Source organism: Lutra lutra, chromosome 9, assembly GCF_902655055.1.
Source record: "Lutra lutra chromosome 9, mLutLut1.2, whole genome shotgun sequence".
NCBI classification, from domain to species: Eukaryota; Metazoa; Chordata; class Mammalia; order Carnivora; family Mustelidae; genus Lutra; species Lutra lutra.
Genome location: NC_062286.1, coordinates 100246117 through 100258205, shown reverse-complemented (window position 1 = coordinate 100258205; position 12089 = coordinate 100246117). Strand labels below are relative to the sequence as shown.

At 47.0% G+C, this 12089-nt stretch overlaps 1 protein-coding gene across 6 annotated transcripts in view; it reads left to right on the top strand.

Annotated features, from left to right (window-relative positions):
• Positions 1–12089, top strand: part of DTD1 (D-aminoacyl-tRNA deacylase 1) — a 205911-nt gene that overhangs the window by 182333 nt on the left and 11489 nt on the right. For 3 of the 6 annotated variants that reach the window (XR_007130142.1, XR_007130141.1, XR_007130140.1), the window contains one exon: positions 7892–8060. The exons of 1 other annotated variant lie outside the window; for it this stretch is intronic. Coding sequence is in view for 2 of the 5 variants with exons in the window: in XM_047745860.1 (XP_047601816.1) it covers positions 7892–8044 (153 nt within the window). In the remaining 3 variants the exon portion in view is untranslated. Of the gene's footprint in view, positions 1–7891; positions 8064–12089 lie in introns of those variants that run through there. 2 more of the 6 variants (XM_047745860.1, XM_047745861.1) reach the window with 1 other exon arrangement.

Sequence of the window (12089 nt, the reverse complement as noted above, 5' to 3'; positions counted from 1 at the left end):
CCCCTAGAGGCCTGGCGGGCTCCAGTGTTCCCCAGAGAGGCAGGCAGAAGGGACAGTGACAGCAGACACAGGTCAGCTCTGCCAGCTTTGCTTTCCCCTTTCCACCCACATGGGTGTCCCCAGTTGTGGGGCAGCAAACCCCACCTGAGCATCTCTTGGAGTGGGCGGAGTCCAGGGGAACCTGGAGTCTGACTGTACACACAGCGCTGAGCGCTCAGGTTTTCTCGTCAGGGGGCTCTTGATACATTAGTTTGCACCAAAAGCTGTGCTTTATGTCATCATCACACTGGAACATTCCACAGTGAACAGTGAGCAGCCTTTGAGGATTCCTCTGAAGTGCTGTTTTGTGAGTGAAAGGACAGGACGCATAAGAACAATTCCCTGTTCATTGGGTGCTCTCCACATGCCAGGGCCAATGCCAGTGCCACACTTTGTCTCCACGCAGGCCCTGGGCCAGAAGACCAGGTGGGGGATGCTGTGGCATTTACAGAAGAGCAGATGGAGGCTGGAGGTGCTGCTGTCTGGGTACAAGACAGCCGTGCCTACCCCGGAAGCCAGGACTCGCCTGTAGTGCTGATACTTGGTGTCACTCGGCGGGGTGGGTACCCTATGGTTTCCTTCCTTCTAGAGCCAGTAAAGCGCTGGGCAGGCACACAGCTGTCGTGACAACAGTTTGAGTCCCCCTTCCCTCGGAGCCTGTCACTCTTCAGACAGACCAGGGACTGCTCGCTCACCTCTGCCCTCACTCGTGCATGTTCAGTGTGCGCTGCCCTGTGCTGGTCATGTTGCCCTTGTTGTCAGAATTAATGGGGAGCTCGGGGAAAATGTGTTCCTCGGGCTCCCCCCACACCGCCAGCACCCCAGCCTGCCATGCTGCTTTGCCCCATCTGGTCTGTTCCCAAGTCTCTGGCCGTAGTTACCACCAGCAGTGCATCAATTCACCTGCCTTTTCCAGGTGGTGACACTTTAGTTCCTGCTGGTGGTGTACCCTCACCGTCATTCATCCCTCACTCTTTCCCCTATTTTCCTGGGTGGTCCACACCTTCACCGTGGCCTTTTGCTCTGCAGTCTTTCCTTGTCTTCTGTCATCTGCCGGTCATTTTCAGCTCAGGGGGTCTGCACCGCCTGTGCTCTCGGCCTCTGTGTGGCGGCAAAGACAGAATACACAGGATGATCCTGGTCTCGCCTTCTCAGCCCTCCTGCAGGACGTCAACTCCCACCCACCCTCAGCCCTGGCTTCCATTGGTCCTGCCTGACCTACCTCTGCCAGTTCCTTCCCGACCTCCCCTCTTTTTTTTTTTTTTTAAAGATTTTATTTATTTATTTGAGAGAGAGAGAGAGATCACAAGTAGGCAGAGAGGCAGGCAGAGGAGGAGGGGGAAGCAGGCTCTCCACTGAGCGAAGATTCCCAATGTCGGGCTCGATCGCAGGACCCTGAGATCATGACCTGAGCTGAAGGCAGAGGCTTTAACCCACTGAGCCACCCAGGTACCCCCTGACCTCCCCTCTTGAGACCCACCACACCCTGGCCATTCTGTGTTCCTTGCTGTAATGCTGTGAGCATCACAGCAAGGAACACAGGAACTGCTTGCTTTGGTCCCCCTGGTCCATAGCGGGTCCTTGAGAGTCCCCTGCTGCCTGCATTCTCTTGATGCTGGCGGCTGGACTGTTTCCTGCTTTGTGTTAGCCTTGTGTCGGTGGGTGGGCCTGGGGCCAGACTCCTCTCTCTCACCCTGGTCTGCCTCTCCTACTGCTGTTGACAGGCCACACAGGGTCTTTTCCTGAGGACAAGTGCTAGCGACATTAGAGAGCTAACTCTAGGGCCTCATTGCTTTGGGGAGTTTTGGAATGGTGGCAGCTCTCAGGAGGAGGAGGAGGGGATGTCTGGAGGTACACAGAGGCTTCTGGAGAGCTGTGGCAGGGCTGAGCTGGAGGAATCCACTGTCCTGTAGGGGAGGTCCCCCAGCTCCTTCCTACTTAAGCCGTACTCAGGTAGGTTTATAGCTCTTGCAGTTGAAAGCAAAATATCTCATAAAATACCCAGTGAACTAAATGAGAACATGGGTGTTCAGTAGGTTATGTCACTTGGATTCAGTTTCACAGCACGCAGGTGGCTGAGATGGGACCAAACTCTAGGCCTGTTGACACCAAAATCACATTGTGTTTAGGGGAGCCATGTGCCCTCTTTTGCTTAATTGATGAGCTTCATTTAAGATGTATAATGAGCACCAGTTATAAGTGTCCCTGTTCTAGGTGCCAGGGACACAGAGGCAAGCCCAGCAGACCCCTTGGCTTCCTGGGGCTGACTGTCTACCAGGTATGTAGTTGGTGTGATCTCCACTTACTATGAGCCAGGCTCTACTCTAAGCACTTGACATGTATGAAGGGTAATATTATAATCTCCATTTTTTTTTCTTTTTAAAGAGGGTTGAGGGTGGGAGGGGCAGAGGAAAAGGGGGAAGGAGAATCTTTTTAAAGATTTTATTCATTTATTTGACAGAGAGATCACAAGCAGGCAGAGAGGCAGGCAGAGAGAGAGGAGGAAGCAGGCTCCCCGCTGAGCAGAGAGCCCGATGCGGGGCTCGATCCCAGGACTCCTGACTCCGGGATCATGACCTGAGCCGAAGGCAGCGGCCCAACCCACTGAGCCACCCAGGCGCCCCGGGAAGGAGAATCTTAATCAGGCTCCATGCTCAGTGCAGATCCTGACGTGGGGCTTAATCTCACGACCCTGAGATTGTGCCCTGAGCTGAGATTAGAGATCGGACGCTTAACCAACTGAGCCGCCCGGACGCCCCAGTAATGCCCATTTTAAAAGCAGAGGAAGTTGGGGGTACTGGCAACCCCTGGCACTCTGCCTGTAGTATACAGCAGGCCAGGCTGTGACCCTTCTTTGCCCTTGTCTTCATTGCTAGAAGAGATGCAGGGTCCTTGAGGCCATCTGTTTGCCAAATTAAGGAGAAACTGGCTTTGACACGGGTCCAGCTCCTAGGTGGTTTAGCAGCGAGCTGCCTGGATGTTTTGACCTTGAGGGTTGAGGAAATCAGAAGGCTCCAACACAGAAACTCAGCCTTAATTAGCTGGGAGCGAGGCTGGCTGATAAACCTGTGTTAATTGGGGAGGGAAACCTTGTGCTATAGCCCTCCGCACCCCCTCAGGGCCTGTCGGCTGTGACTTCCATCACACGCCCATGTGATAGCAGGGCCAGACATGGCCACCTCTGAAGTAGCAAGTGGCTCGGGTCAGCAGGGAGGGGAGGAAGAAGCTGGGAGGATAACTGTCCCCGTGGTGCCGGCAGCTGACAGTGGTTTCTCTGTGGGACGCTGATGAGAATACAGCTGTCACTGGCTTGTTCAGAGCAAAGGGGATCAGTCAGGGAGGGGGGGAGTGCAAAGTGGAGGTTCCAACAGGTGGCCTGTATCTGTCCTATTGACATGACATCTGTCCAGATGTTTAAAAAGAAACGTGAATGTCATTAGGTGGGACTTGTCCACTCCAGTGTGGCTGTAGTCTCTACCATGCCCTGTCATCTGGTACTTTGTTACTTCCCTTGTTGTGCTGCCCGCCTGGTCCCTCATGGTGTTTTAGCTTGTGAGCTGTGCAGTAGTGTGCGTGTGCAGCTGGCTTATCCTGACATTATACAGTTTGAGCACGAACCTCTTTAGGACAGAGAAAATCCTTTATTTGCTCTGGATTTAATCACGAGTCAGGGAGTTTGGGGTCTAGATATTCCCATGCCCCCCGCCTTAGTCCCCTCGGAACTTTCTAAGATTCACTGTGAGAGGTACAGGCTGGCCATAGAACAGTTATCCAGCCCCTGGCAGCGTCTGTGTGCCCAGAGCTGGCTGTGGAAGGTTGGATTTCTCCCTATAACACTAGAGCCTGTACGGCTTGGACAGTGTTTCTTTGCATTATGGACACCCTCATCAGTTAATTAAAAAATAAGCAAACAAAGAAAAAACCAAAAGTACTGTATTTCAGTGTTTGTTTGTAGATCGTGTGTTCATGGGACCTGTAGTGGTTTACATTCTCCTTGACATGCATCTCCCTGTTAATTTGAAAGCTGTTGACATCCTACATGATTCCATATGCATTACTGATTTCTTCTTTTTCTTTCTTTCTCATTTGTTTCCTTAAAAGAAAAATCCAACTGCTTTCTTGCCTTGAGATGTGAATTCCAAGTTTTGGCTGCCTTGGATTCCAAGTTTTCTGAGAGAAGGCTTAAATTTATTAGGTTAGTTCACAATGTTCTCACAGAGAACTTCGAGGCATGGAACCATATGTGGTTGGGGTTGTATTAAGATAAATAATGTAAGAGAATCAGCATTACATCGTTCACAGAAACTTGGGCTACACCTGTCGCTTCAGTAATTATCACAGATGCTTTACAAGTGTGGTCCGTGGTGGGAGGGGACAGGGTTGGGGTGAAAGGTCAGATTGATGTTTCCACAGTTTCATACTCTGTTGATGGCACCTCCAAGTCAGTTCAGAATCAGATGGGTACTGTGGGCCCTGCAGGAATCTCTGACAAGCCTGCTTTAATTAGGAATTATTCCTGTCACCAGGGTCTGGCTTTTCACCAGGATTTAAGAATAGAAAGTAAAGAATAGGTCGGTTGACAAATAGGCCTTTGCATGAGATTGAATCTTAGCAGTGGGGGGAGGCTTGGTTTGGCTGTCACTGGTGATACTCAGATTTTCTATATTTACCTTTAAAGAGGGGACACAAAATGGAGAGGGTCTCTTTTTAAAATAAAAATCATGCTTTCTTTGTGCCTAACTTGGAACATGTTCATGATTTTATGTGTGTGTGTATAATTTGTCTATAGATACACACATACACTTACTATACATACATGTGTAAACACATACACAGACACTGAAGTAAATGTAAGCCACTGGCAGCAGAAGGCAGCGTCGCACAGTTCACTGCAGAGCATTGATTTCCAGATGTTTGGATTTCATGAACTAGGAATATTAAAAAAAAAAAAAGAAAGAAATTGGGGGGGTGCTGTCCAGCATGGAGTGCCAATTCTGTGTGTTCTGAGATCATTAACAAATTTCTTTAGTGATGGCTGTTAGCTAGACTTATCATGGTGATCAGTTTGCAGTATATACAAATACCAAATCATTACGTGTACACCTGAAACTCCTGTAATCCATGACGATTATATCTAGCTCAATAAAAAGTCTTTTTAAATTGTATTAAAATACACATGAAATTTATCATCCTAACCATTTTTAAGTGTGCAGTTCAGTAACGTTAAGTATATTCACATTGTGCAATCCAAGATTATTTTTGGAAAAAAAAAACAGAGCAAGACAGAAGGACCCCATATACTATCCTCCTCATGTCATAAAGAAAAGGAGCATTTTAACAGCAAAAGGGGAATGAGAATGGTAGGCTGTCACCTTAAGTGCAAGAAATTGCTCTCTTATCTGTGGCAGAAGTACACAGTTCAGTAGCTGATACTTTCTCCAGACTTCGTTGGTGAAGGAAGCTATGTATGTGTTGATTTACATCATGGTGCAAGTATCTTACTGTCAGGGGTCCAAGTGCCAGTAGCTAGCAGTTCACATATCTATACCTGGTTGTGTTTTTATAAAAGTAAATGTTGAGGGGTACCTGGGTGGCTCAGTGGGTTAAGCCTCTCTGCCTTTGGCTCAGGTCATGATCTCAGGGTCCTGGGATCGAGCCCCACATCAGGCTCTGTGCTCAGCAGGGAGCCTGCTTCCCTCTCTCTCTCCGCCTGCCTCTCTGCCTACTTGTGACCTCTCTCTCTCTGTATCAAATAAATAAATTTGAAAAAAAAAACTTAAAAAAAAATAAAGTAAAAGTTAACAGTTCTGGTGGAAGTCCATGTATATTCATTCCACTGTGATCCCATTCTCTGCTCTATCTCCTCAAACTTAACTAATCTACTGAAGTTGGCTTGTATTCTCCTGGTCAGACCATATCGGCAAAAGCCCGTTAGTATAGTGTTGTTTTATGTAACTGGAATCCTGCCTCATATAGCCTTCTGAAACTTCATTTGGGTCACATAACATCTGTTTTGATGCAACTAGATCTGCTTTACAGTATTGCTTTATTTGACTATATACCACATTACATTTATCTGTCCTTCTATGAGTGGACATTTAGGTGATGTCTGGGTTTTTGCTGATACAAACAGTAGTGCAGTGCTCATTCCTGTGAGCCTTTCCTATGCACATGAATGGGAATTTATCCAGGGAAGATACTTGGGAGGAGAGTTGATGGGTCAGAGGTGAAGTGATGTCTTCCTTCACAAAGTCTAGTTAGCATGTTTCCCAACCTAATACTACAGCTTTTCAGGGAAGTGGGGGAGTGGGAAAGATAACATTATAGGTCAACCATTAGTAAATTTGGTTTTCTGGACCAAATTGAGAGTTGCTGATTGTTGATCTATCTAAAGATTCGGTTCAAAGTCTGTCTGTAATCCAGAGATGACATGGCAGGTTAATTACAGTGTTTTCTTTTATATGCTTGGGTGGGGGACAGTGACTGACAGGGAGAAGCCAGCTCTTCATTAAGTTTCCCTCTTTCGATGTGAACTATAAAATGTTTGTAGTCCTGGTCTGGGAGGCACATGAAACTGGGTGTTGCTGTCTCTCGTTACAGATGGCTTTTTTTGGTCTAGAAAGTCCTGTGGGCCCAAACTTGGCCAGTGTGCTCTGACAAGTTTCTCAGCAGGCCTTTCTTGAGTGGTCTTGCTGTTGCTCAGGGTGTCAGATGATCTGTTTCTTTAGACTGTCTACTCTGTGGTTTCCTTCAACACGTTGGGGAGACTAACCAGGGGGGAAGTGGACCCAGGTCCCTCTGGAGTCGGATGCCAGAGTCATGTCCCCCAGCTGGCCCAGAGGAGGTCTGAGAGGGCTCCCAGGACCAGTGTCCCTGTGGAACCCCCATGAGGCCTTACTGTGAGCACTTAGGGTTTTGGTTGTGGGTAAGTTCAGTCTCAGAGAACAAACAGAACTGAGACAATGTCTAAAATTGCTTAACGTCTTTTATTCAGAGCCTTCTTTCCCACCTTCAGCACATAGAGGAGTGTGTTGGTCACTCTTTAGAAAAGAGTAAGTAGGAAGATGACTTGGTTAGAAAAAGCTATAGAGGGCGCCTGGGTGGCTCAGTGGGTTAAGCCGCTGCCTTCGGCTCAGGTCATGATCTCAGGGTCCTGGGATCAAGTCCCGCATCGGGCTCTCTGCTCAGCAGGGAGCCTGCTTCCCTCTCTCTCTCTGCCTGCCTCTCCGTCTACTTGTGATCTCTCTCTGTCAAATAAATAATTAAAAAAAAAAAAAAAAAGCTATAGAGACATCAGAGGAAAAAAATAACAGAATAAAAGCTTTTGCACTTATAGGGCTCTTCTCAGCCTGTCAGTGAAGCCTGTTGGTTGACCATTTTCTTTTTTTTTTTTTTTTTAAAGATTTTATTTATTTATTTGACAGAGAGATCACAAGCAGGCAGAGAGGCAGGCAGAGAGAGAGGAGGAAGCAGGCTCCCTGCTGAGCAGAGAGCCCAATGCGGGGCTCGATCCCAGGACTCTGAGATCATGACCTGAGCCGAAGGCAGCAGCTTAACTCACTGAGCCACCCAGGTGCCCCTGGTTGACCATTTTCAAAGAGCACATGGCAAGATGAGTTACGGGTGGAGAAAAGTCCAGAGAGATCTCGTGTGTGACTAATCTGTGTTAACAATTTAGGTGCCCGACCGACGGACATTTTGCAGACCATTTGGCACATCTGAAACCCTGTGGTACAACTGGTTTATCAGCAAAGCATGTTTAGTGGTTGCTGCGTGTGAAGTAATCGGTGTGTTTTGGATAGAGAGTACATGTTTATGTTTGTAAAACAAGTCTTTTTACTTTTATAATCAGCTGTCAAAGCTTGAAAAACAGCAGCAGAGGAAAGAAAAGACCAGAGCCAAGGGGCCTTCTGAATCAAGCAAAGAGAGAAATGCCCCCCGAAAAGAAGACCGCAGTGCCAGCAGTGGGGCGGAGGGCGACGTGTCTTCTGAGCGGGAGCCATAGACTTAGGGATGGAACTCAGGTAGGAGCCGCCCCTCCCTGCATATGTCTTCTCACATTTTGGGAAAATGGTAACAAATGGAGAACAGAATGGCTTTTGAGGCAGAATTCGTTTTATGGGCATTCACCCATACCTTCCTGGAAAAGTGGAGGTGCGGTCAGGGAACCCTTGGGCCTGGGGTCTTCTCCTTCCTCACTTGCCTGTGTTGGCCAATAACTGCTGCTCCTGTGAGCATTTCCACCATGTTCGCAGATGTGCGATGTAGGCTGGGAGCCTCACCTGAGCCCTTCCTCACCACTGCTCCCTCCTCTCCACTCCTGCTCTCAGCAGCTCCATTGGGGACCACGGTCGCCTGCAGCCTGCTCTCTCAGAGCTGCCCCCCTCATGTTCTTCATCCTTCAGTTCATCCTGCCTGGCACCGACTGTACTCCCAGTTTCCCTTTGCTAAAGCTGGGCTTCATTTGCTTCCCTTCCACATCCAGTAATGTCTCTTAAGTCCACCTCCCTGCCTGAAGGTCAGAGGTGTCTAAAACTTGATCCAGCCATCTGAAGGCCTTTGCTCAAGCTCATTCCTCCAGCAAGCACATTATGAAGAGCGCTTTACTTGGGAGAGTTCGCAAGTTCAGGGAGAAGCATAGAAATAATCAGCAATGTGTCTTGTTGTGGAGGGAATGTGAGGGGGTAGAGAGGGAAGTTGGGGAGGTTTCACAGAGGGGAGGACCCCAGAACCAGACCTCAGAAGACATATGGAAGTGGGCAGATGAGGGGCAAGGGTGGGAGCTGCCTAAGCCAGGAGAAGAGCAGATGCAAACATTGTTGGGTGTGGGAAAAGAACAGAGAGTTTTGGAACAGAGGTGGGAAAGAGTGGCTGAAATACTGGCTACCGTTTGGGTTGGGTTGGATTGTCTAGGGAGCTTCCGTAAAATTAGAGGAGGAGGAGGGTCCTGGTTCATAGGGCCTGGTGTGCAACTGGCCAATTTGGATTTCATTCTGGGATGGTGGGAAACTTCTGAAACAGTTCAAAGGTACAGGTGACATAATCAGGTCCAGAGTTTAAGGATATCATGCTAGCAGCTGAGGGGAGTGAGGCTGGAACCAATAGGCCAGTTAGGAGGGAGTAGCAGAAATCAAGAGAGGAGTGAGGTCTGGCCATACATTTTGGAGCCTTCAGCTTATATATTGTCTTTGGTTCAAACCAAGTCAACATACAGATATGTCCTGGAGGTGTTGAGCAGCGAGAGAGGAGAATATTCATAAGATGGTCTTCTGCCTTCTCTTTCCCTCCGAAAGGGAAGTCCATCCACCTTTGGGATGTGCGCTACCAGACACTGAGCTCTATTACAGAGTCCGCAGTGATAGTTGGGTGCACTAACACAGACTAGTTTACAAACACAGACAGACCAAAGGCACAGGACAGAAAGCTCAGAAAGGCTGTGTCATGGACTCACTGGTAGTTTTTTTTTTTTTTAAGATTTTATTTATTTATTGGACAGAGAGAGAGAGAAAGATCACAAGTAGGCAGAGCAGCTGGCAGAGAGAGAGAGGGGGAAGCAGGCTCCCTGGTGAGCAGAGAGCCCAATGTGGGTTTGATCCCAGGACCCTGAGATCATGAGCTGAGCCGAAGGCAGAGGCTTAACCCACTGAGCCACCCAGGCGCCCCCTCACTGGTAGTTTTAAGGGGTGGGAGGCACTGGATAATCAATCCTGTAATGTCCACTTGACTTTTCTCCTAATCACTCTGTTTCCTTCCCTGTTTCTATGGCGGGGAGGGTGGTGGTGACAGAACTGTGGTCACTGGTCTTGGCTGATTTTTCTCACACTCACATGAAAGTGAAGCAGGAATCAGAGGGAACCTCCCCCCACCCCCTTTTCTTGGTCTGGACCTCAAGACATGGGTTTTTATTCATGAACTGAAACAGTTGGTGTCAGTTAGGGAGAACCTTCCGAAAAGTGCTGTGTGGTGTCTGAATAATGTTAAATATTCATGAATACACAATAACATTTACATGTGTAATTTGTGGCCTTTATATCACATAAAACTTCCATTGCCATCCCTTCAGAACTTTGTGGCGATTTGCTCATATCAGTGGTCAGTTTTGTCGTCACAAATCCTGCTGGCACTCTGACTTATGGGCTGGACAGAAAGCCGCAGTCTGAAGGGTGGAGCACAGGGTAGCTCTTGAAGTTCCTTTTACAAGTACGCTTGCTCTGCAGGTCCAGCAACATCTCAGAAACTCACTGAGTTCTCATTTCCCTCTGGCCAATTTCTGTGTGACAGTAAGTTGTGTCATTTTTGCTTCCTTGGTTTTTCTTCAATAACTAAAAGAGTCAAACTCCTTCCCATCACCAGTGCTGTTGTGAAAGGCACGCAGGTAAAGGCATAGTGCTGGCTGACTGTCCTAGCAGGATGGGGTGGGAGGGCAGGTCCATCCCCCCCCCCCCCCCCTGCAATGTGTCTCTGGCACTTCTGCTTAAGCCTCCCCTGCCTCCTGGGGATCGTGCTGGAGAGAACACACCATATCCACTCCTGCCACCTGAACCAAGGATGAGGGACTGGCCAATCTGATGGCCAGGGAATGACAGTCATTATAGTGGGTGATTCCTTGGTTCAGAAGCAAAATCCAGACCTGATATTTTCTATTTCTTCTCCTTGGACGGAGGGCAGCTGGCCAGCCTGCACAGTGTTTTGCTCTCTTGGCCCTACTCTGACACAGCACCATGTGTTTTCCCTTCAGTTTTTTTTTTTTTTTTTTTTTATTTGACAGAGAGAGATCACAAGTAGTCAGGCAGGCAGAGAGAGAGAGGAAGGGAAGCAGGCTCCCTGCTGAGCAGAGAGCCCGACGCGGGACTCGATCCCAGGACCCCGAGATCATGACCTGAGCCGAAGGCAGCGGCTTAACCCACTGAGCCACCCAGGCGCCCTCAAGATTATATAAAAAATAACCTCTTCCCCAGTGAGTGTTGGGACTTTTCAATAAATTTTTAAAAAATTGAATTTTCAGACTCTCATGCTGAACTCAATGAATAGATAAGGAATATTCATCTGCCAGTAACCAAACCCAGCTTCACAATGTAAACACACAAAAACACACAAATTCTAATGTGTCTTGGACCTTGTATTTTCAAAATGGCTTTAAAAAATTTTTATGTCACCTAGTTGATTTCTTTCTTGATTATATTATCTACCTGCTAATTTTGTATTTTTATATTATTAAAATTATTTGAATTATTGTATAATGGTATTATTGTATAATTAAAATGAATAATTTTTGTATTTTTAAAATTTGATGTTTTAATTTTTGATGTAATTGTTTCTGTACAATACTTTGAATCTTTGTTTTATTTATTGGGGGGTACTGAATTCTACTCTTTATATCAGTGCAAAACATAAGTCTCTATTTGTGTTAGATTTTGGCCTCAGAATAATCCCAGTAGATTAGTTTTAGTTAGTTAGATGAGAATAATTCCAGTAGAAAGGTATCCTAGGCATTAGTATCCTGTGGCCAGTGGGCAGCTTGGGAGTGGTTTTGCCATTTCTGTGTGCAAGAGGACCACCAGAAAGCCCATGCACAGAGTAAGAGACAGTGACTTTGTGTCTCAGAACATCCTGGAGGACATGCTTCACAATAGGAGACAGCACACAGTAAGATGGGGAAGAGGTGAAAGTGCGCATTGCTTTCCAACATCTCCCAAAGTTTAAAAGGCGAAATTTCTCATACACTTGTAGGTATTTATTTTTTGCTTTTCTAAAATCAGTGGAAAAGTTTAAAACCTATAATCGTATTTAATTCTCAAGTTATTGCAAATTGGGTAGTATAGAACTTGGGGTAAATCATGCTACAGTTGACCCTTGAACAGCATGGGTTTGAACTCTGTGGATCCCCTTATGGATTTCTTTCAGTATATATATGTTGGAAGATTTTTTGGAGATTTGCAACAATATGAAAAAGTCCACAGATAAACCCTGTAGCCTAGAAATTTAAAAAAAAAAATTAAAAGTTAGGCATGTTGTGAATGCATGAATGTCACTACCATAAAATACACATA